Here is a 24906-nt window from a genome sequence, read left to right as displayed (position 1 = left end):
ATGTTTGTTTATTTTGATCGAGAAAGAGCGAGAGGCCCAATCTCCTTCAGTGAGTATCCACTTACTTCAGAGCTTTTATCTTTTCTCTTTGAGAGTCACTGGATGACCAAATGCCCCCCCGCCCCCCCGTGTCCGCCCGTCTCTCTGTATGTTGTGCGGGATGCAAATGACAAACATTACATTATTACATTACATGTCATTTAGCAGACGCTTTTATCCAAAGCGACTTACAATAAGTGCATTTAAACATTTGGGTACAAATAAGAGCTAGAAGTAAGTAAGAAAAACCTCGACGGCGCAGGAACAGGGGGTTAAACGGGGGCAATAGATTGTATCGCGTGGACACAGGTGGCTCAGTAGGACTGACCGGATGTGGGGGAAGGGCACGTCTTCTACCTCTCTCACACTTTATATAATTAATGAAGCCTTCTCTGAGCAGCAGCAGCAGCAGCATGCGGCCAGTTTGTAATGCACATTTACAAACACATGTGCTAACTCATCTGTGGAGCTTCTCTGGCTTGTTGACGGTTTTAACGGTGCTGGTGTTTGTTTCTCCACCCCATTCACTGAGATTGCTGCGTATTCCCTGTGTCGACCTTGAATTTCAGGGAATCCCACGCTGCACACAGGAAGTTATGCACTAGTAAAGTGAAATACAACATTGGGAAATGTGTTCCATTGCTAAAAGAAATCCTGGACGTTTAGAATAAGAGACCTCCCACTCTTCTGTGACGAAACAAGAGATTACGACAGAAAACCTGTCTTTGTCGATCACCGCTCTACAAAGGCTTTTCAATAACACTCATTAACGTGGTTTGAGCCAACGATCCTGAATTCAGATTTCCACCTCACCACATGGTCAAAATACTTCTTCCAATTTCCCTATCCCTGCTCACCTACAGAGGAATGTGTCCTCTTTAGAAAATTCAGCTGTCCGCGAGTGTCTCAGTCGTTGAATAGCTTTCATCATGGCAGAAAAGAATTAGGATATAGTCTGTTTGGTGTCACAAGAGCTGGCAGGCAAGTGTCCCCGTGGCCCTTTGCCTGGAACGACACGTGGTTACTCGTCCTCAGATCAAGCTCACACACCACAGGTTTGACCAGATGGGAGAGCGTTCTTATCTGGCAAACTTTTACAAGTGTTCTAGAGGCAATGTGACAGAAAATCAAATCAATCAATGACTGGGATCACAGCTCTCCCTCGTTTCTTCTTGGCTCTACAGAACAGCCAGATGGTGGAGCTCCAGAGGAACCAGCTACGCGACGACATCAAGGAGTACAAGTTCCGGGAGGCTCGTCTCCTGCAGGACTACACCGAGCTGGAGGAGGAGAACATCTCGCTGCAGAAGCAGGTCTCCGTGCTCAAACAGAGCCAGGTGAGGAAGGAGCAGCGCTTCTTCGAGTCTTCATCGACTCGTGCCACCTACAAATGAGGAGGGGTCGTTTGGGGAAAACAAGTATAGAACGTCCCCCTTTTTGATGAATTTCCCCTGATTGCTGCTTGTTACCATCATGTAGCCTCTTCAGTGAGACCTAATTATAATGGTAGCTTCAGGCATTTAGTCTAAATATTCAGATTCAATTATGATAATGAAAACACCCTCTGATACAGTAAAGAGATTACAAGAGTACGTAGTAAGGGTAGTAAGTGCTACCATCTGATTGCGTACGTGTTTGACAGCTAATTTAACAACTATAATTCCTCAGAACATTTAACGGCACAAATAATATGTCTTTGCTGATGGGGAAAACAATATTTAACAGAGCTGAATTTCCAAGTAGAATATTTCAATTTATAGTGGCTTTTGTGCATGAGCAGTGAATTCTCTTTGTTTGGATTATGTTCCCTTTATTCAGCATAAGCTTCTTCCTTTGGCAACCAATATAAAAAGGATTGAGCGGATAAATTAGAGAGGAAATTAAGTGGATATGTTCTTGTAGAGCATCTTCCTGCATGTCATTCTTTTTGATCCAGCTGCTTGTCCCGGACATTATCATGGTTATGATGGTTGCTTTTAAATTCTCTGTGAATCCAGAGCCCATCAAAGTTGCTCCTCTGTCTTTTCCCCAGGTGGAGTTTGAGGGTTTGAAGCACGAGATCCGTCGTCTGGAAGAGGACACTCAGTTCCTCAACAGCCAGCTGGAGGATGCCATCCGCCTGAAAGAGATTGCCGAGCGTCAACTCGGCGAGGCCCTGGAGACCATCAAGACGGAGCGCGAGCTGAAAGCCTCCCTGAGGAAAGAGCTGTCCCACTACATGAGCATCGGAGACACTCTGTATAACAGGTGAATGGAGCACAAACACAATGTTTCCCCCTGGCTTCATCACCCTCGCTAATGAGTGCTAACATGACACGGCGTTCCCTGGTTCTCCCTCAGCCCGCTGAGCATCTCCCTGGACGGTCTCAAGTTCAGTGACGACGCCGGCACCGAACCGAACAACGACGAGGCTCTCCAGGGATACGAGAGCGGCTTCGCCAAACTGGCCAACGCCATCGCCGACGACAACCGCGTCTCCACGCCGATGAAGGAAGGCTTGTTCTTCCCCGTGCCCAGCCTCGTGGACGACCTGCTCAGCGAACTTAACATCTCAGAGATCCAGAAGCTCAAACAGCAGCTGATACAGGTGTGTGTGTGTTTTTTACCTTTCTTTTAAAAGCCCCATCTTCATTGAATCAATACATAGCATCGATTCACTGACGCACACAATCAGTAGATTAAAGAGGATGGTTTAGTGCTATTTGAGTTGACTTTTGTCGTATTTACTACACAGAGAATCAATAATATGTAGAACTGAAACAATTAATCGATTATTAATCAATTACTAAATTAATCGACAACTATTTTGATCATCGATTAATCGGTTGGAAGCTTTTTTCATGAATTAAAACAAGAATTCCAATTGTTTAAGCTTCTTAAATGTGAACATTTTCTTAATTTCTTTGCTCTGGATAACAAAGAAATCATTAAAAGTGAATCAAACAAGTTATTTGAGAACATCATCATTTCCAGGTCTGACAAACACCGATCAACATTTTTCAAGGTTTTCTGATATTTTATCGAACAAACGATTAATCGATTAGGAAAATAATCGTTAGTTGCAGTTCTAATAATATGCTCATAACATTCAGAACTCAAATATACCTACTACCTTTAGTAGTGCTGTGTATTGGCAATAATCTGTCTGGTGATAGGAGAGAGTCACATGGTTGAATGCCTGCTGTCAACCAGTAGTTGGAGGCGTAAATACAACGCGAAACCACTGTCAAGAATATTTCCATTTACAGTAGATTACAGTGTTTCAAAGAATCAAAAACAATATCACACTATAAGATATTAGTTTATCAATATTTCCGTGCATCCCTATGTTTTATTACAAGATATTGGTGCGCTGTCTTTGCTTATTTTCATCCTTTTAATACAAACCAGACTGAGAGTAGTGAACTCAAAACAAGCCACAACAGTGAGTTCAGTCTGAGTGTTTGGTCTACATCCTGACCCAGCGTCACTGCAGGATTTTAAATCCTTTTATAGCGAAGTTAATCCACGGAGATGAACACCCTACAGGTGCGGCTGGGCTGTGACACAGTGGGTGGTGGCACCAAAGGACCTGCCATCTGCTTGCTCATCACCCAGAGCTGTGCCCGATTGGGCGCCATGGTTACCAGGAAGTAAAGCGAAACCTGTGGATAATAATTGTTTAGAGGGCTAGGGGAGGATTAAGGATTTTTTTTTTTTCATCTGCCTACACAAAGCATAAACACAGATGCCATGTTTGTATGCGTGGACTTGAAGTTGCCTTGGTGTCGCCCTGCTATGTGATCTGTCGTGTTGGTGAAGCGGCAGCTCACAAACTATGACACAAGGTCAAGGTTTGATCTGCTCAGTCATTCCACAGGAAACAAAACGCTTCCTTTACCCGCTCAGCCGTGCTCTCACGCCTTATCTCATTCTATTGATTTTGTCCTCGGTGCTCAATAACACATCAAGGTTCCGAGTAGCTGCTGAAAATAACATGCAGCATGGATTCAACGTTACAGTGCATGAATGTGTGAAAAGGCCAGTATTTCATGGGCAGAGGGTTAATTGTTTGTAGAGCTGCAACTAACGATTATTTTCATAATCGATGAAATATATCCATAAAATATCAGAAAACCTTAAAAACCTGGAAATGATTTTGCTGGGCTATGTTTCTACAGCACTCCACATACAAACCAACCAAGGCTAACTAAACACACAGAGACAAAATATGTAAATATTATAGCTTGATATATCTCTTTCAAATGTATCTTCATTTTTAAATGTTGCACTGAAAATGTATTCAGGGTGAGGACGACAGAACGAGAGCATTGTTTTATGTAACTTAACAGATAAGCTTCTGAAATAGCTCCGTGCTTATATCAGCACAACTGTGTGCATGTGTGTAAGATGAGAAACCAAGTGTCTGCCAATGCTGAGCTGAAGTGATTCCAGGAAACAGCCAAGGTCACCCTGACTCTGATGCTGGGCTCCTGGGCAATGAACTTCACATGCTCTGGCAGCCGTGACAGAGTTAGCCAGTTAACCAAGAAACCAAGCGTGACCTCAGCATGTCCACATCTCCCCTCTTCAGATGGAGCGAGAGAAGGTCAACCTGCTGTCCACCCTGCAGGATTCCCAAAAACAGCTCGAGCAGGCGCACGGCGCTCTGTCAGAGCATCAGGAGAAGGTCAGCCGTCTCACAGAGAACCTCAACGCCATCCGCAAGCTCCAGGCCAGCAAGGAGCGCCAGTCCGCCTTGGACAACGAGAAAGAGCGCGACAGCCACGAGGACGGAGACTACTATGAGGTGGACATCAACGGACCTGAGATCCTGGAGTGCAAGTACAAGGTAATGGCACCGGATGTCAGATTAGGTTTTAAATTTGAATTTGTTTGTTTTTAATCCACGTTTGCTCTCGTCTGTCAGGTGGCTGTGTCCGAGGCAGGAGAGCTGAAGGAGGAACTGAAGACTCTGAAAACAGAATATCAGGCTTGTCAGTCACGCTACGAAGAGGAGCGCACCCGTCTGGAGAGCGATGTCACAACACTGGGAGAGAAGCTGGCAACTTTGGAGAAAACCAGTCAGGTGGAGAGAGCGGAGAAGACCAAGCTAGAGAAGGAGCTGCGCAAGGTGAGATGTTGCATCTGACATGAAACTGAATCACGTCGCTGATGTTTTCTCGTCAAACTAAAGTGTAAGTAACTGACGTGCTTCTTCCTCAGCTGAGCGACGTTGCAGGCGAGTCCCAGGGTAGCCTGAGCGTGGCTCAAGATGAGCTAGTCACCTTCAGCGAAGAACTGGCCACGCTCTACAACCACGTCTGCATGTGCAACAACGAGACCCCCAACCGCGTCATGCTCGACTTCTACAAGGAAGGTAAAGGTGGACGTAGCAGCCCAGAGGGACGTGGCCGTCGCTCTCCCATCCTGCTTACCAAGGGCCTGTTCCCTGAGCCTGTTAAGAGCGACCCCGGCGACGGGGGCCCCTCGCTGCCCTCTCCTGTGTCTGACCACCGCCGCGAGCCCATGAACATCTACAACCTGGTGGCCATCATCAGAGACCAGATCAAGCACCTTCAGCTTGCTGTGGACCGCACCACCGAGCTGTCGCGCCAGAGGGTGGCCTCTCTGGAGCTCGGCACCGTGGCGGACAAGGACAAGGAAGCCTGCATGGAGGAGATCCTCAAATTAAAATCCCTGCTCAGCACCAAGAGGGAGCAGATTGCAACGCTGAGGACCGTCCTCAAGGCCAACAAGCAGGTCAGCTCTTCTCTTCTTATCTTCTCTTCTTATCTCAGTTGACCAAACATTTGTCGTTTTCCCTTGAAAGACAGAGACAGAAGACAAACGTGTGAGCTATTTCAGGTCAATTCAGCTGTCGCAGCAAATGTGATGCAAACAAGATGTGTGACAAACACCGGAGACTGCAGTCTTACGGTGCCAGCTGCTCCGAGTATCTCTGTATATAGGATCGGCCAACAGCCGTCCACAGCACAGAGAACCATAACACAGTGACAGTCTGTGTATGCAGATGCCTTTTAAATCTGTGTGTGGTCACTTAGTGAGCACAGACATGAAAGCCCCTCGTAAACCACACACCTATGACTTTTAAAAAAAAAAAAAACATGTGGGTCATGTGGTTCATATTCACAGAGAATTAGGTAGAAATCTTGCGACAGGAAGTTCATCTGACCTTTTCTGTTCATCTTGTCCACCATCAGACTGCTGAAGTTGCTCTGGCCAATCTGAAGAGCAAGTACGAGAACGAGAAGGCCATGGTGACGGAGACCATGATGAAGCTGAGGAACGAGCTCAAAGCCCTGAAGGAGGATGCAGCCACGTTTTCTTCTCTGCGAGCTATGTTCGCCACACGGTAAGAAACGCGACGTCACTAAAATATGAATTTTACTCTTTAATCCCGTCGATGTATTTACACTTCTACTGGTCATGACTCAGCACTGGACGAGGAAAAACCCAATAAATCTCACATTCATGCTTCATCAAGCATGGTTTGTAAAGATAAATGTCACATGACCAGATTATCAGTGAAAATTGGAAAAATATCATATTGGACTAATAACAGAATTGATTTGGTTATGAAAAGTTAACATATATTTAAATACTCAAAGAGATTTGAGTATTCTTTGTAGACCCATAATCATGAATAGGAGATTATAGGAGATTATAATCTATATTTATCATATACTGAGCCTGTCTGCAGTATTGTAAGTTGTTGTTTTAAACGAGCATTGCATAGATACTCACTACAGACCACAGAAGGTTTGTAATCTGTGTATCATTTGCACCAGTTAAGTCGTGTTTTTGACTATGATATGAAGTGTTGACGCTCGCTAATCTTTTCTGATTCCTAAGCGAAGCCGGTCAAAGGTTCTGCACATAATCCCACCTCAGCTCGGTTTGGATTAACACATTCACCCCTAAACTCAAAGAGACGACTAAGTGCTCATACACAGCCACCTTGTTCATGCATTTCCATGAATATGTGTGAGTGAATGTTGTGAAAGAACGTGAGAAACCGAAGAAATGAATCTGGTGAGTCCACAGTTGGTGACAGACTCACTTCCCTCGAGTTTCCTCGAGTTTCCTCGAGTTTCCTCTTCATGTCCACTTGTCCTGTAAATATCAGCTGTGGTCCAGCTGGCCGAGATACTGAGAAGTACTTTTCCTTTTGCTTTTAAGACTCCGACAACAAAGCTCAAGCTCTTTATAGGAGAGGCAGCGGAGGGTACGGACAGAGAGTATTTTAGAATAAAGGTTGCAGCACCTCGTCTCACCTTCACTGTGAGGCTCCGTCCCACATTTTAGGGGCACACTTCAAATTGAGGGTTATGAGACATTTCCCAGATTAACTGAATCCAAAGAAACTAATGTTACTGTAATCAAACTAACTTGGGACGTTGGATGTTGTGTAGCTACATTAATCCCAACCAAACTTGTGTTGAGTGGTTAAAAACTAGAAATGGGACTGGGCCCAGCTCTGTGGGTTGTTGACGCAGACGTCGTGAAAGTGTCTGTGTCTTTAAGCCTTTTTTTCCACAGAGACTTCAGATATTACTGACACATGAGAGTTGTTGTTGTTTACCACCTGCACCGTGTCCACTGATGATGATGATGATGATGATGTCGTCTCTCACTGCTCTGGTGACCATGTTTGAATTATATTCAGCGTGTTTAGGGGATTCTTGTATTGGTATGTAAATTCCTTTCCAAACAACACACATGGGGGACTCACTCATGAGAGGTTTTCCCACACTCCCTCCCCCTTGTACCCTCCCCTCTCCTCCATCCTTCCTCATCACCAAACAACCGGTTCTCTAGTCATCTGGAAAAGAAAGAGAGGAAAGGGGCGGGTCTTTGGGTTTAAAGCCCACTACAGGAGCTTAATTTTGTCCTTCTTTCAATAACAACACCGCTGGTGGATTTGTGAGATGTGTGGTTTTTGACAAAGGGATGGAGTGAAAAAAGAAAGTGTGTGTGTGTGTGTGTGTGTGTGTGTGTGATGCTGCACAGCTTGCTCCAGTAACATGACATGAGATTCATTTTGTGAGCACTTTATGAGACATGAGTGTGTGTGTGTGTGTCTCCAGCTGCAGTCTCCAGTGTCAGCTCCAGCCTCTAACATTCCTGAGACATGCCTCGACATGCTCTCAGCTCCCACCCGCCCCGTGTTCATTAACAGTCGAACCGTTTCCTCGTCAAACACACGGCCTCGGTCGTCCCCGCTGCTCTGTTGTGAGTTGTTGGAGGTTTTTTTCTCTCCATCACATTGTTCCCTTTCATTCTCTTATTACCTCCTTCCCCATGCCATGATAATCCATTCCACCGTGACCAATCGGGCTCCAGACAAGACCACAGGCCGAGGCTGCTGCTGCTGCTGCTGCTGTGTGTGTGTGTGTGTGTGTGTGTGTTGAAGGCAGTATTGATTATGAACCACGGCGTCGTGAATGTTGCAGTAGAAGTAAGTCATCACAGTAAGAGGCAAATGAAAGTGTCTCTTTGTCTCAGTGAATATGATGACTCGTGATTCCTCAAAATCCCCCCCCCCCCCCTCACCATTGTGACACCAACACACACCCCATAAGCAGGCCAAAAAGGCTCTATTGTATCCCTCTAGCTCCTAGAATACACGTCTCTGTTTTGTTTTGTTTTTTTCCCGGGAAAGATCCCCCCCCCACCACCACCTCCATGTTGAACCGTCTGCAGGCGCTCTAGCCCCCCCCCCCCGTGTATTCCCAGGTCACCCCCCGTCTCAAACAGGGTTTAATGAAGCCAGCACTGATCCCTATTGTCTGGGTGTGTGTCCCACTGGGAATCAAGCTGCATACACAAGAGGGGAGGGTATGGTTTACATTTGTGTGGTGGTCTGACAAGGACCAAAGTTCACATGGCTCTCAACCACGTGCAGCCACACACACAAACACAACAAAAACATCTGCAGATACTTGTATTTTTGATTCTCAAGGCTTGTTTTTATGGAAACTTTAACTGAATTTAATATATGCTTCAGTTTGGCTCCAGTGCAGTTCACCTTCAAGGAGTAATTATCCATAAACTGTCACAAAATAACAATGAATTCATCACAACTTCAAAACAGTTACTTTATCTCAAGCAAGATTCTGCAAATGTATATGACAGCCCTTCAAAATAATCTCCTGAAACACATCTGTGGGTCCAGACTCAGACTTTGGGAAAGACAGAAATAGAGAAACTATTTATTGGGTCAAAGAATCTCATGATCTAGTTAGCAGGATGTCAATAACAATAACGATTCTTATGACATAAAGGTCAATTAATATAAATATCACAGACAGATTTGTATAAAATAGTTCTTACAGCTTTTTCAATCCCTAACCACTGACAAAATAATAACACCTCTCGCGTGCTTATTGGGAAAATGACAGTTATTGCTTGCGGACGTTTGAATACAAGTCATTAATTACATAAGCGACATAAGTGAAATCTCTTCATTCTTGTGGTTTCTCTGCAGCTACAATTGTTTTCAGTCACGCTCTCTCTCCTCAGGTCAGGGCGTTCCCACATGAAGCAAATACTTTGCTAACAGATAGATGAAAGAGAGCAGGGTGAGGCTTTCAAACAGTCGGGACACCTGTTTACAATTTACCTGACATTTTTAATATTTAAAATGAAACAGTGCTAAATAAAATGTCTAAAAGTCGGACTAACACACCCAGATAATATATATATATGTATGTATGTATATATATATATATATATATATATATATATACATACACATATATATATATATATATATATATGTATGTACATATATATGTCCTGTTGGACTTGCCTGTGCATGGAAACGTACACACAGGGCGATGCTCACTAACATCACCAACCCCTCCTTTCATAGAGGTGTGTCATTCATTAACTCAAGCACGCCACTCATATCGCTTTGTCAGCAACACCGAAAAGTAGGGATGAGCAAGTCGGGCGGAGAGAAAGTGACAGATGCAGCAGCAGCAGCAGCAGCAGCAGCAGCAGCAGAGGGGGAAAAGCTTGAGAGGAGAGAGATAAGATCCTGCAGAGAGAACTCGACTGAGAGAGAGAGCGAGAGAGAGAGAGAGGAGGGAGAGAGAGCAAAGTAATGAAAAACAGGGGGGGGGGGGGGGGATGGAGAGTGGAGATACCACACCGTCACCTCACCATCCATTCCTGGTGACCCAGTTTTCTTCCTGTCCATTCTGAGACACATGCATACAAGGAAGGGCAGAGAGGCAGACGTGTGATAGTGCTGCAGTGCAGCAGCCACTCATATGTAGCATATATTGGATATTTAACACACGTGTGCAGGTGATGGAGTTGACTTCACTACAGGCTGGAGAAATGCACATCAGGTGTGAGGAGCAGGTGACGAGCCACGTTCCTCTCTCTCTCGGCCCCAGTTTGATTTTTCGCCTGGTTTCTGTGTCTGCTCCTCAGGTGACGCATGAGGGATCTTCTCAGTGTGACCCTCAGGTTAATACGTTCATCCTTTGTTTATGTTACTTATTCTTAACTTGCACATACAGTACGTCCTCATATTACTCCGGGAAGCCGTAAGCTTCAGCGCGGCGTCTCATCGCGGTCTGAACCCACAGAAGTAAAGTGTGAACCGTTTTTCAGATAATATTTGATAATGTATGACCGATTATTAAGACATTCAAACTCCATATTTGGGGTTAAAGTTGGTGATTAAATGTGGACTTAATAAGAAGAAGAAGAAGAAGAATGAAGCACAGGTGTTGTCAGAGTTCTGCTTGTATCTCACAGGACGTCCGCTCCAGTCCTCAAATGAATATTTAAGTTGGTGAAGTTTGGTGCAGTGTTCTGACGCATCTGATAAAAGCTCAGCAGCACCAGTGCAGGAGCTCCTCCAGCATCATCATGTCTGCACTGTGCAGCTCAGGGGCTCCACCTAGTGGTGGAAGGAACAGTGTAACTAGGAGAAAGGTCATGATGGAAGAGTGCTTGTCTTTGCTTGTCTTCTTTTTCCAGACAGCCCTAAAAAGAAATGTACTTTAATAAAAAGTTTAATAGGATCAAAAGAGATAAAAGGAGCAATAAAAATGAAATGATTTAAGTCTTAAATATATAAGTAAATAATAAATAAATGAAAGAAAGTACAGTGTCTGGTGGCAAACTTCAGTTTTACTTCAGTCGTTCTAAGCAGGGGTGTCAAACATACGGCCCGTGTTGCCAGAACCAGCCCGCAGGATGAATTTTGTGCAAATTAAGCATAATATTCTAGAAATTGCACTTATTTTTCTCAGGAAATCTCAGGTTGTTCATTGTTTGTCATGTTTTGTGCAACAAAGGGAAAAATGAGGAGTTCTTGTTGTTTATAGGTTATTATGCTATTATTATTTGACTGGTCCGGCTCACTTGAGACCAAGTTGTGCCGTATGTGGCCCCTGCTCTAAAATAAGTTGGACACCCCTGTTTTTATTGTTTTATTTGGTATTATTGGACGTGTCAATGCCCCCTAGTGGTATGATATTGTAACACCTGACTGATATTATTTGTGACTTGAACACAAATCTGACCCGACAGCTTTCTCTCCGTGTCTCTTGCAGTTGTGACGAGTACGTGACTCAGCTGGATGAGATGCAGAGGCAGCTCGCCGCCGCCGAGGACGAGAAGAAGACCCTCAACTCGCTGCTGCGCATGGCCATCCAGCAGAAACTGGCCCTGACGCAGCGCCTGGAGGACCTGGAGTTCGACCACGAGCAGACCCGCCGCGGGGGCACCGGCACTCGGGCCAAGGCCCGCAGCAGGGCAGCTGGCAGCAGCAGCAGCAGCAGCATCAGCAGCAGCATCACCGCCGCCTCCACCACCAACCCCAACGTAAGTCAGAGTCTCACCTGCTCTGGCTCTGGCCGACCAGAGCTCAACAACGCCGTGCCTAACGCCATTCTGGGAGGCCCCGTTGTGTTTTGCAGCGAAAAGTACAAGATCTACTGCGACTGAGGTGGCTTGGGAAGTCTGCAAGGGACCCCTGTGTACAGAGGGGAGGGGCGGGCGCCCCCCTCCCTGTCTTAGTGTTAATGAGCCCCACTCGCTCACTCGCTTAGCTCCCTGACCAGCCTGCGCTCTAACCGGCTGCTTGTGTGTGTGCTCGTGTAAACGCTTCGGGGTTGTGTACAGTGTGCTCTAGACGTTTGGACTGTAGTAGACATATATACGGCATGTGGATTCTCAGGCCCCGGTTGTATTAGGGGTGGAAGGTTTTGTGGGTATTATGATGATGATGATGATGTGTGTCTATTCTTTCCGCTCGCCCGGCGCCGTGCGTGCGTACGATGTAACGAACGAGTGGCGGCTTCTGTGCTTGTTTGTTCTGCCCCCTCCCCCTGAGTGTATTACCTGGTAACAGTAACACACCGTGGGGAGGTGGGGACGTCAGTATGATACCAAGCACACGGCGTCCTCTGCTCTTTCAGCTCGACTATTGGCATTGGTGCTCCTTTGGAAAATACATAAATAAAAGCGCCTCTTGTCCTGGCCCCCCAGGACTGACCGGTGTCCAGTAGCCCACTTGTCTATAATCAGGTCACTCTGAAATGTTTACAAAGACAAAAAGGAACTAATATAAGAAAATATGCAAACTCCCTTTTTGCTGTCTTGCCAGGGGAGTACAGAATGATTCTACACAGAAATTCCAAACCTCCAAGGTGGGTTTTTATTGGGCAGAAAAAGGAGCACCTGTGACCACAGGTGTTTTTATTTAAGGATGATTTTAAAGCTGTGATGACGCTCGCACAGATACAGTAGGGTTGTTTTAGAATCGCATGGCTTAGCAGCGAAAAAGAAGAAAATAATGCTTTAGGAACTGTTTTTCCTGTTGTTGTCAGACGCGCGTGTGTGTGTGTGTGTGTGTGGTACAAGACAAACCCGTGTACCACAGGGCTCTACATTGTAAGCGACACAAGGGTGTCTGGTGGAAATACAGCAGGGCTATCGACTCCATGTGACTACACCACGTTGCACTGGATTCTGTCAGAGCCATATCGTGAAGAGAGGGAGAGAGAGAAAGTTTGACTAATCGTCCTCATGCTCAAATGAAGTGCACTTCAGCAAAGGTGCCTCAGGTTCAGTAAAAAATAATGACGTACTGTGAACAGAGATACAATATAGTTTTAATGAACAAAGAGGGGTTTTTTATTAAAGGAAAAATGAATCCTAGAAGAGCACAAATCTGGATGAAAACGACCCAAACACTTGATGTATTCTTCCGTCGTTGATGTAAAGCCCTGTCCTCGCGTCTCCACTCGACCTAATCTCATCACTGCAAGTTCTCCTCACGTCTCTCATCGCTCTGTGTCACCATGACGACCTTCTCTCTCGTAGATGGTCCGCAGCTTGTTCCCCCAGCATCATCGTCACCGCTCACCCTTTAAATAGACAGAGGGAAACGTCAGGTAACGTCCTCACACGTGTTGTGTGTGGTTTTTTGCCTGCGCGTGTGTGTGTGTGTGTGTGTGTGTGTGTGTGTGTGTGCATCAAAGTGAAGGGCCCTCGTCACGTGCTCTGCTTCTAACCTTTTGCAAATGGAGGGTCGCTCATTTCTCTGTTCTGGTTATTTTTGTGAGGACAAAGCGATGTAGTGTTCTTTGTATCCACAATAGCTTTAACCCCCTTTCGCTCGCTAGCATTATTACACTAGTAGGAAAAGAAACATAGAAGTGGGGCTCTCGTGTTTAAATCCATGTATCGCGTGTGGATCATAGACACATTAGCTTTATGATGCTAAAAGCAGGGTTGACGATGTTGACGAGGGAATCCTGCAAGATTTGTTCAAATTAGGGTTGTTTTTCTACCTTTACTAAGCTATATGATATACTCTATATTCTTAATATGATCGCGTTCAGGTTATGAACTTGCAGGATTCTGTGACAGTATTTTCCCGTCCTCTCTAATGTACAAAGAGGGGAGTTCATTGAATCCTCCCAAACGTCGTCAGTCAGCCCTGCTTGAGTGTGTCTCCATAAGCCACAGCACACACAAAGCTGCAGCCTCATGAGAGGGGAATCACTCTTACGTTTCACTTACAAGTGCGATATATATTCTGTTTTCTATCAGTTTTGCGCTGACAGAGAAGAGGTTGAGAAACGGGCGAGAACTACTCGTGTGTTTAAACCAGCGTCTGAGAAAATAAGAAGAAATCGAGATAAGAGAAAGAAAGGTAGACACGCTGGTGAGGAAATCCAGATCCAGATCCAGATCCAGATCGAGACGTGACTCACATACTGTTGGAGTCATTGATTCAAATGAGTTGAGCCCCTGTTTGAAATCACTGTCACATTTTTTTATCTGGTGTCCAATTAACAGCTTTGCCACTCTAAAAGGCTCCTCCTACCTCTGCTTGCAGGCTCCGCCCACTTCACTTTTGAAAGTTTTTGTGACACATGACGTTTCTGATTTCTTGTAAAGCCTGCATGTCAAAAACTTTATTTTTTATTTTTGTTGGTATTAACCTGCATGTGGTGAGAGAAAGAGCCCCCGCCCCCTCTGACGTGGCGTGGCTTCAGCGACTTGTGAGGTTCTCGGCTTCTTAACTGCACCCGCAGGATAACTTGCATGTGCTGGGTCAATGAAAGAAGAAATAACACCGGCTTCTGTCGCTTTGACTAATCGCAGGTGTCGTGGACTGGGGCTGTCACCTTTTGAACCTTACAAATGTCCACCAGAGGGTGCTGTGAGCACAGCCCCGCAGTGACCAAGAAACTTGATTTTTTTGGGGTGGGGGGTTAAAAAGTGACAGTCTCAGCTGCTGACCATGTGAACAGTTTGCTGACCCTCATGTTTGTTCCCTTCATCCCTGCTGTCGTTTACAGTAGTTCCGCGCAGACGGCGAGGTACCGACACAAGGGCCCCCGCCCCCGCCGCCGCCGCTGATTGAGTTTGCCTGAACAAAAGTTAGCGTCACACACTATTTAGACTTTAAGATTATTTTTAAAAGTGACTTTAATCACTAATTTAGATATTTGCTGCTGCTAATGGAAGCCAGTATCTCACAAGACCATGAGTTGACCACAGGCTGTGATTGGCTATAATCAAAGCCTCCAATGAGACGCCAAAAGGAGATGGGGGAGGGGGGAGTTTTGTCTTTCTCTCAGTGTAAATCACAAGCTTTTTTTTTTATTTTGTTGTTGTTTTAGTTTATTATTTACCTAATCTGTGCACTTTCGTTATATAGGATTATAACAGGCTATTATTAACCTCTAGGAAAGCGTGGTAGTGCTATGGTTTGTGAGTAATTCAGTATAGATTATAAAGACACTACAGGATTATTATACGTCCTCTCGAATAATCCGACTATTTTACTCCAGTAAAAGGGCTTCACAAACCACAGACCTACTGCTGAAAAGCTTCATCCTCAAGATGTTATCCATGAAATGATCGTTTTTATGTTACATTGTTATTGCTGTCTGTTTTCCTTTTATGTTTATGTTTGTTCGACTGCCATGTTGTACACACACACAAAAAAAAAATCCAGGGTGATCAAATTCTGGGGTTTTTTCATGTATTTATTATTCCTAGGAATAGTTCGAAATAAACACAACAAAACTTGACGACGCCCTGACTTCAGAAAACAGGGGGTAAGTTGCATTTTTTGGGGGTGAAAAGCGACGACGACGACGACGACGCGATTTTCCCAGCTTCTTACCAAGGGCGTTCCACTGATACGGGATCACTGACCTCCAGAATTCTCTGCAAGTGCGACCATTAAATTCCAAATTGGAATTGTTTCATTCTCTCTTTGTTTATCGTGCCAAATCTTGGTGCACCGTTTAGGTCGAAACAGAAAAAGAAGACAAGCCGCCACTAAACAGACGGGTGTGATTCCGGGGGGTTTTGTGTTTTTTTTAAGTTCTTCGTTTCTGACCAGTAGTGCCTTTCATTGTTTCAAGGGAGAATTTTAGACCTAGTGTTTTGTGTTTTGGTGTTTTTTTATAGGCGAGGACCTCGGGGGTTCAAAAATGACTGTGAGCAGCAATAAAAGTGCAAAAAAAAGAAAGAAATAAAAAGGGGGTGGGCATTTCCGCCCCTTTTCTGCACGCGCGAGATGATAGTTTTGAAATTAGCTCAATAAAAAGTGAAATTGTGTTGAATTCTGCAGGTCAGTGATCCACTCAATAAATTCAGGGGTTATTTAAAATGTTTTTCCCTTTGGCCTCCTGTTATTGAACAAAATGCTCCAAGCATCTATGGTGTGTCGGGGTAGATCGGTGTACTATTGGAAGCATCTACGTATCTCTAGCTTTGTTTGGTGAAGGTAATGTGATAACAATAGTATTGTGGAAAAAAATAAATGTGCAGAGAGCGCATTTTATCTTTTTCTTTTTGTCTATTTACTTTTTTTTTTTAAATATTATTATTGAATCTTTTATTATTTGTTTTTTTACACATCTTTGAGCATTATATGTTTTCAGGAAACAGAAAACACACAGAAAAATAGGCATCAACAAGCTTGAATAGTGCCATGACAGCCAATGCTTGTTTGTTGAGGCGTTAAAAGTTACCAATACGGACGAGAAGCTAAACAAAATAAAGAAATAAGTGCAATTCAGATACAGTTTTACATTAAAAAGAAAAGAAGAGAAAGTTTTCTGTTTGCTGGAAGCGATAGCGTCGTCATATTAAAACGATTTAGCTGCGCAAACTTGATATTGTCATATTGTTGTTTTCAGTATTGATCCATGCGGAGAGTTTGATATGTTTATATGAAATAACGGTTTCACCTGTACGTTGGTATTTATTTGAATTGTCATGCAGTACTGTATTCTTATCAATAATGTGCATTATGATTAGTGGCATATTGATTACAGCTAAAATGTCATATGCATGTTTCTCAGTCATGGGACCTTTACACAGAAGTGAAAAACAAACATGTCAAACATTTGTCAGGGTGTTAACATTGTTATTATGATTATTCTTATTAAGAAAGAGAAAAACTGAGGAAAAAAAACCTAAGGAAAAGTCTGATGTATTACTGCTGAATTAATCCTACAAGAGTGTTTTTGTTTGTTTTCCAGTAGGGAGGAGGTATCTCTGTGTAAAGGTAGTCATACTGACTAAAAACAAAAAAAAATCAATAAAAAAATGAATTAAGTTTAAAGGCCTTTCAGTGTCGTTATTTATAGCTTCACCCTCGCAGCAGCAGCAGCAGCAGCAGCAGCAGCGTGAAGGGGTTAATCCAGGGGAGTGAGTGGTCTGCAGTCCCAGTGTCTCCTCAGAGTGTTCCCAGCTGGAAGCAGAAAGAGGCAGGAGGGGAAGTTCCCAGCTGTCGAGGCAGCTCCAGGACATGATCACATTTCACACAATGCACAAAAACACTTCAACCACCGACCTCCTCCTCCTCCTCCTCCTCCTCTTCCTTCGCTTCTCTTTCTCCCCTTGACTTTTCTCTGCTCTATCGCTTATACCTCTCTCCTCCCTGCTCAGCCCGTCTCGAGTTCCCATTCCTCCTCCTCCTCCTCCTCCTCCTCTTTCTCTCCCTGCATTTCTGGAGATACGCCTACGCACAGTTTCTGCTGACCTTTAGTGCACCCGGCACTTCCTGTCTCGGCTCTGGCTTAATTAATACTGCAGTGATTCAAAAGGCAGAAGAAAGTGCCGTCAGAATATTTGCTCACAGCCCAAAAGTCACTGCCGATCGTTTTGAGTTTTTTTATCTATTACAATTTTCTCTGTTTTTTGCTTCTCTTTTTATTATCATTTCAAAATACAAGTTAAGTTAGACTTTAAAGGGTTTATTGATTAAGTGAACACTGCAGTTTAAAGTTGTACAACAGAGTTAATGACACTATTGCCTGATTTAAATCCTTGATTTCTACCTCTTGTCATAGGTTTCCATTATTAACATCATCTACGATCATTTCTATGTGATGTGATTAAACACTAAGTTATGTAAAAGTGGATATTATTAGCAGCAGTAGCACTGGATAATAAGGAGAGGGGCTCATGGATCATGGATCATCTGTCCTGGCACTGTTGGAATCCGCTTTTCCAAGTTCCTTTGTCGGAAGTTTCAACTAGAACAGGTCGTTTCTTTCCAAATCGGAAAGGTGGAGTGCAACTTCAACAAGGGTCCAAAAAATCTGCTTTCATCATGACAGCAGTCACATAGTGTTACTTTAAAACGGTCCCGTCACTCGCTCACTGCTGTGTTTGTGTTGATGTATTAATGAAGGCCAGAGGGCAGAGGTCAGCACAGTAATGATGATCGCTGATGACATCACAGAGTCATATATCCTCACGCAAGGCTCGATTACTCTGCAGGTGGTGGTGTACAGTAGCTGGTGTCATTTTCACATTTACCACTTGGGGGTGCTAGTGTACCACAGTGGTCGTCATCCTCCAGGAGCTGTTAAAGTCATCCCAAGTTCCTTAAAGTCTTGCATTAGGCTGAGAAGAGAGGGATGATGTGTGTGTGTGTGTGTGTGCGCTCTCACAAAGAGTCTTCTTTATGTGTGTATCAGTCAGTGCTGTCATGTGACGGCGCCTGAAGGAGCCGGGATCAGCTGGTGTGTGTGGACGAGGAGCACCACTCATCACATGGGCACTGGGACACGCACGTTTGTGTGGAGCTCCACTGGAGCAGAGATGATTCCTCCTGGGACGACAGCGCTGAAACATTCCTCAACCCTGAGCGTGGATGTGGGGTGTGAGTGTGTGTCCTCATGACTCATAGATCAGTCACTTTATCTCCACATGACTGTGGGTGTTCCTCAAGAAGGAGAAGATGGCAGGTTGCTGCAGTCACAGCCCACGCTGCTCTCAGTCGTCCTCCAAGAATACAACACGGCTCATATTAAAGGTGATATACGTACAAGTACGTAACAGCGAGTACTGTTACTGGATTGGATCGCAGGAGCGTCGGTTGCCAGATTTTCTGACTAAAAGGGAAGTGAGATGTCACACTTGTTTACCCGGTGTTACACTGAGTTCATGCACAAACACTTGCATAAGTGTCCCACTGTCTGTTATAGTTTTTTATAAACTCTATTTCACTCTTGTCTTTGCAGCACGAAGACACAGGTTCACAACCCGCTCAGAACAAGGGCCTTTACATGGAGAGTGCATGTTTGCCCCGTAAAATGACTGTAGTAGAGTGTGAAAGTGGATGCTTGTTTGTCTTTATTTGGCCCTGTGACTGTGATGGACTGGTCACCTGTCGAGGGTGTACCCCACCTTTCACCCTATGTCTGCTGGGAGACATGCTGGGGGAGGATAAAGTGGTAGAAGATGGATGGATGGAGGAAAAGTGAATCCAATTGAGGGCAAAAACATACTGTAAATGCTTTTTTGGATTGTGGTTCCATGTCCCATCTGGGGGGATTTCCAGAAACCGACTGCTATGAGTGTTTTAGGGCCAAGAGGACAGGAATTAAACTTGTAACTGGAGGCTTGCCAAAGGGCTGGGGTGTCACTGAGCAAGAATTGGTCCCCGGGCACAGATAAGTCGCCCAAAAATGAGTCGTTCTAATTCCGTCACCAGGTTTGAGCTGTCTATATGTGAACACATCTCCACTGCAGACCCTCGTTTGACTTCTCCTCTGGTCGAGACATTTTTGAGAGGGTTAGTGAGGCTTTCTAGGCTCAGTATCATCCAGCGTTTTTAACGCACAGTGGCTGGCAGCGCTCTGCTGACATCCTTGAAGTGATACTCGTCACGTTGTTAGGTGAGTAGTGGTGGGAGGTGCAGAACAACATGGAGCGATCAGTGCGATCAGTGAAGCCAACAATTTAACATGTTTTCTTAATCTCTGATGACACATCATCACGTCATTTTAGGATAAAATACATTCCTCTATGTGTCACCTTTAACTGATAAGTACAATATTGCACATGTGGAATCCTTCACGCCGTTCACTTTGTATACAACATGCCCATGTTGTACATATTTGGGGTTGAACACAGTTTACATTGTATATTTTATTCTAATCTTATCTGATCTTCACTGTGTCAGGAAACAGAAATGTGTTGATTCAGTCAGGAGGAGGAGGAGGAGGAGGAGGAGGAGGAGGAGGAGACTTTCATTTGCACCTGAAAAAGTGAAGTGGCACCTCGGCGTAGAGTGTGATTGGGACACTTAGACGATGACAGTTTCAGAGGAGTGTAAAAGACTCACGGCGGCTCATCTCACACTCATCGGTGTGTTGACGTTCGCGCCTGTCTCTCAGCTCAACGGCTCATCCTCCACATCTATCCGTCTCTCACATTTCCCACTCTTCCTTTGACAACCCCCCCATCACCACCTCCCCCTCTCTTCCTCCTCTCTGCTGCCTCTGCTCTGTGCTCATGAGGAGCCCTGAGGGAAGCGAGGAAGAGGATGTATCCCAGGAGGATGTGTGGTTGTTCTGTCATTCTATGGACGAGCTCCATGCACTCAGAGGCCCTGACAAAGGCACTGGGCCCACACTGGGGCTGGGAGATGGAGGTCTTCTCTGGTACTGGCTTGATTCTGTAAGATGGAGCAGGGAGAACCAAGTCCAGAAGAGTCCAGTATCTCTGCAAATACTTCAATAAATGTGCCGCTGACTTATTTTCCCCCAAAAAGCTGTGACATTTCAAAGAGCTGACCTTTTCTCAAAGGCTTCAGCAATGTGTAACAAGCATAAAACCCAATATATCAGACTCTGAACTTTGGATAAACATACAGGAGCTAATTAAATATTATTTTTATGACTCCGGCCAGTTTTAATGTCCTTATTGCCCTCTACAATAACTCACCGAGGCAGCTGACCGTCTCCATTCAGCTGTGTGGAAAACTAAACATGATGGATTAAAAAATGAGGAGAATAGAATAAAAACACACACTGACATGGAAACAAACGCTGCGTTGCCAGGTCAGTGCTTCTGGTTCCAGGCTCTTTTTTCCAGGCAGCTGATGTGTGGAGTTTTCAGAGCAGCCTTCTCTTGAAATAGGCCTCATCCTTTTTCACGTGACGAACCGTGTCACGCATCCGTGCCAGTTGTCAGATCATGACTGAGACACTGAACATTTACACTTAGTTTAGTTCAAGATAAAAACTTTTTTCTTTTTTATTTGGAATCCATTATATTGTGTAAATGCTGTAAAAAGTAGCGCGTTAGAGGATAAAATGTGTTATTTTTAATTGTTTTTAACACACTTGAATGAATGGGGCTGTCGTGATTGCGCACAGCAGGCGGGAGCGCGCACTTTTTTTTTTTTCCAGCGGCGCAGAGAGGAGACTTCTCTTTTTGGAGAGGGAGGAGAGAAGGAGAAGGAGGACTACTCGGAGAACTTCTCTTCTCTGACACGGGACACACAAATGACCCGGGACAAAATCCCTCACGTCCGCTGGGAAACCATGAAGCGTGAACCTTAGAGTGTGCGCGAGTGTGTGCTGCTTCTTTTCTCTTCCCCGGCGAACAGGAAAAAGGGGGAGCAGTGAAGCGGAGGCGCTCCTTTAACGCAGGAGCCACTGTTGTTGCCAGTTTCTCCGAGGGGAAAAAAGACGGATTCAGCATCGAAAGACACGAGTGGAACTTTGTGTGGAAGATGCAGGAGGTTTCAACCACCGGTGAGTGACCGTGTCTGTCTCAAACTCTCTGTTTTCTTTCTCTTGCGTGTTTTTTTGGTTGGGTTCTGAAGTTTGTCTCCAAACGGCCGCGGCTCGCGTCGCGTTGCGCACAGGATTTGAAATTCCAGAATGCTTTTGCCAGCTGTCAGCGGGGCAGCAGCTGCTGCTGCTGCTGCTGCTGCGGGCCTGCAGGGCGCAGGCGGACTTGTTGTTGTTTGTGCTCGTCGCCGACGCTCACACCGAGCGTCAGTGGCTTTATTAGGGGGAGAGAGACGGAGCTGACATGGCAAGAATGGAAGGAGTGAACGCTGTGCCAAACACCTCGCTGCCCCAGTCTGACGCACTCAGGCGCCCCCTTCTCTCTCTCACACACACACACACACACGAGCCATAACATTAAAACACTTATATATTTAATTGCTGTGGTTGATTAGTGTCTTATCTTTAGTACAAATAGTAATATTCCAAATTCTATTCCTATTTCCATGATGATCTTCATCATAAATCTTTGATAATTAGAGACGAACCCAGTACAATATTCAGTGTCAGACATGCAAGAAAAACATCATCCACACTCAAACATTGCGTTCTTTAAAAGTCTCTATCAATAATATGCAAATGAGCTTGACAGTGATTATGTGGTGAAGTTGTGGCTCTGACTCTTCTCCTCCTCCTCCTCCTCCTCCTCCTCCTCCTCCTTCCACTCGTCTTACAAGTCAAAGAAAACTGTATGTTATTTTACACAAATATACACACATTTATCTGCATGCTTATAATATCTCAGTGTTGCTATTGTCAACCCTCCTTGGACATTTATAATATTGACAGATTCTGGCCAATAATACAGTCCTGTGTGACACTGGATCAGATAATAGAATAATTAAATATACAAATACTTCCCTTCAACTGTAAGTGAGTTTTGATGTGGGCTGTGTTTATTTCCTCTTTATGGTTTTTTGCACAGTTTGAGTTTCATGTTTTTAAAAATGGCCGTGGTCAACGAAAAATGGTGACATGGCTATAATATCAGACATGGAAGTGGTATGGAGCCCTGGCTGCTCATGACTCACACTGTAAGAACTATAGGGATGAATCAGTGTGATATTCAGTGTCGGTGTCGGTCTGATTCTGTTCAAATTCACTGGATCAGACGTGGTATAAAAGAAAAATTTCGTCCAGAAACATAGAAATACGACATAAATGCTCGTACATGTCGTTGGCGCTGGTGTGTCAGACTGGGTTCAGTCTTAGCTGATACTCCAGATTGTGATATTGGTATGGGATTATCCTGAACTCCAGCTAACTAAAACAAATCAGATGATGTCAGATGTGATTGTGATAAGTTCAGTGGGTCAGTACGTCACTGGACCTTTGTCACTTTATTTATCTCTCAGTTGCTTTATAACCTGGACATTATACAGTATGTACACAGTTAGTTTAGTTTAAACACATCCATTCTTATGTGTGTAGTTCCAGAACATTAAAACTAAAAACTCTTTTTCTTTGTCCGTTATAGGACTGGAAATCCGGCACAGTGAGAGAGTTTATTGAAATAAATGATTTGGAAGAGGAGTCATTCGTCCTCTTTCCTGCTGTGTGTGTGTGTGTTTCTCTGTGTGTGTGTGTGTGTGTGGTCGTTGCAGTCACAGTGTCCCCGTGTGGAATGTGATTTGAATGGAGTGAGTTTGTGATACAGATGAGATAAAGTGTGTGTTATTTTTCTTCCTCTGTGTGTTACATACACAGGTATTTACTGGTGATCATGAGTTGGCATGGATGGGACGATGAGAAGATTTCATGTCATTTAAAGTTAACTGTATGTCCGTCTGTACTCTACGTTTATTTGGTTTGTATTTTATTCCTGCACAGAAGAAAACACATGGACTCAATGTGTTTTGGCACATTGAGAGCGACCTCTTAAAGACCCAGTGTGTGAAATGAAGTGACATTCAGTGGTGAGACACTACGGTGGCCTGTACACACCAGAAAGGATGTTGAATCTTGATTTGCTTTCGTAAACTTCTGCTTAAATGTATTTTTTTTAATTCTAAAGTGATCATAGTTATATAAACATACTAATATAGGGAGTATTTTCAATTTCTGCCAATAAACCCTCCTAAATGTTACATAGTGCTCCTTTAAGGGGCTCAGAAACACATTGAAATGATTGAATCTTTCATTTTTGAACATTTTAAAGTGAAAAGACAGGAAAGATGCAGGCTACCCCTTCAAAATAAACCACTAGGCCTGTATGTTGTTATTGTGAGTGCCTGAAAAAAAATCTGAATGTGTTTCGCCACAGTTCCCAAAGAAAGAAGTATACTTTTCTTCTTCTTCTTCTTCTTCTGCTCATTATTTGCCGCGTCCGGTCCTCTCGCTCATGTGTTTGTGTTGTGTTTCACACGCTTGTGCCGAGATGACAGATCTGGGGCGTTTGGCTTCGTATTCCCGCCGCGTTGCCACAGTGAGAAGCGAACGCCAAAGAAAAATCAAACTTCATCTTAAGGACGGTTCAGAGACGCCGGAGAATGGAGTGGCAGAGAGAGAGAGCATGCAAACAAAGAAGGGGGGGGGAGGGTATAAGAGAAGGAGAGAGAGTGATAAAGATGGAGTGCTGATGGGGCGATATCAAGCTGCAGCAGAGGTGAGCTATGCAGAGAGAGCGAGAGAGAGAGAGAGAAAAAGAGTATGTTTGTTGTGAGACTCAAGGGAGGAATTGATCTGCCGTCCTCCTGGCTGACTTTTCTTTTTCCGGCAGTCCAGCGGTGTATCGTTTCTCTCCCACACACACATTCATTCCCAAGGCCTTGCTTTCTCTCTCTCTTTTTTTCCTCCTCCCTCTGTTTCTCTCCCACACTGTCCCAGATCAATCTCTGCCCCCTCATCCCCTCTGCCTGCCTTATATTCCCCTCCCCAACAGAAACACACACACACACACACACAAGTCCAGGACGGATGAAATATATCACATTCTCTCGACTCTATTCCTTCCACATGGGAATCCCTTGCTCTCTCTCTCTCTCTAATGCTTATTTTTATGTTTACGATGGGAGGGTCAAAGCAGTCGCTCACATCCGATCATCGAAGAATCTATTAAAATAGACCACATCACAAATAAACTGCGGTCGCGCAGATAGCACGCCTCGCAGTTTGAATTCCACCTCAAGCCTCAGACTGGTTTCCCACTTCATAAACTTTATTTTTTTTACTTTACTTTACTGACAGACAGACAGGCCCTCCTGTCCTGTGTGTGTGTGTGTGTGTGTGTGTGTGTGAATGAGTCTCCTTCACAGACGTAGTAGGACAGTGA

General features: G+C 44.5%; 2 protein-coding genes across 5 annotated transcripts in view; both read left to right on the top strand.

The window, feature by feature from the left end:
* The window catches only part of LOC131468329 (protein bicaudal D homolog 2-like), a 44497-nt gene extending 27333 nt beyond the window's left edge, over window positions 1-17164 (top strand). Inside the window, exons 3-12 of one of the 4 annotated variants that reach the window (XM_058642429.1) lie at window positions 1224-1376; window positions 2072-2286; window positions 2380-2626; window positions 4613-4870; window positions 4949-5152; window positions 5245-5781; window positions 6243-6394; window positions 11619-11889; window positions 13393-13463; window positions 14880-17164. In XM_058642429.1, coding sequence (XP_058498412.1) covers window positions 1224-1376; window positions 2072-2286; window positions 2380-2626; window positions 4613-4870; window positions 4949-5152; window positions 5245-5781; window positions 6243-6394; window positions 11619-11889; window positions 13393-13446 — 2091 coding nt within the window. In that variant the 3' untranslated portion in view covers window positions 13447-13463; window positions 14880-17164. Of the gene's footprint in view, window positions 1-1223; window positions 1377-2071; window positions 2287-2379; window positions 2627-4612; window positions 4871-4948; window positions 5153-5244; window positions 5782-6242; window positions 6395-11618 lie in introns of all 4 variants that reach the window. The other 3 variants (XM_058642430.1, XM_058642428.1, XM_058642427.1) reach the window with 3 other exon arrangements.
* Window positions 17165-21241: 4077 nt separating this feature from the next.
* Window positions 21242-24906, top strand: part of fgd (faciogenital dysplasia) — a 73379-nt gene continuing 69714 nt past the window's right edge. The window contains 1 exon segment of the mRNA XM_058642914.1: window positions 21242-21596. Within this exon segment, the coding sequence (XP_058498897.1) occupies window positions 21575-21596 (22 nt within the window). The 5' untranslated portion in view covers window positions 21242-21574.

Source organism: Solea solea, chromosome 11, assembly GCF_958295425.1.
Source record: "Solea solea chromosome 11, fSolSol10.1, whole genome shotgun sequence".
Taxonomy (NCBI): Eukaryota; Metazoa; Chordata; class Actinopteri; order Pleuronectiformes; family Soleidae; genus Solea; species Solea solea.
This window is presented reverse-complemented; position numbering and strand designations above follow the sequence as displayed.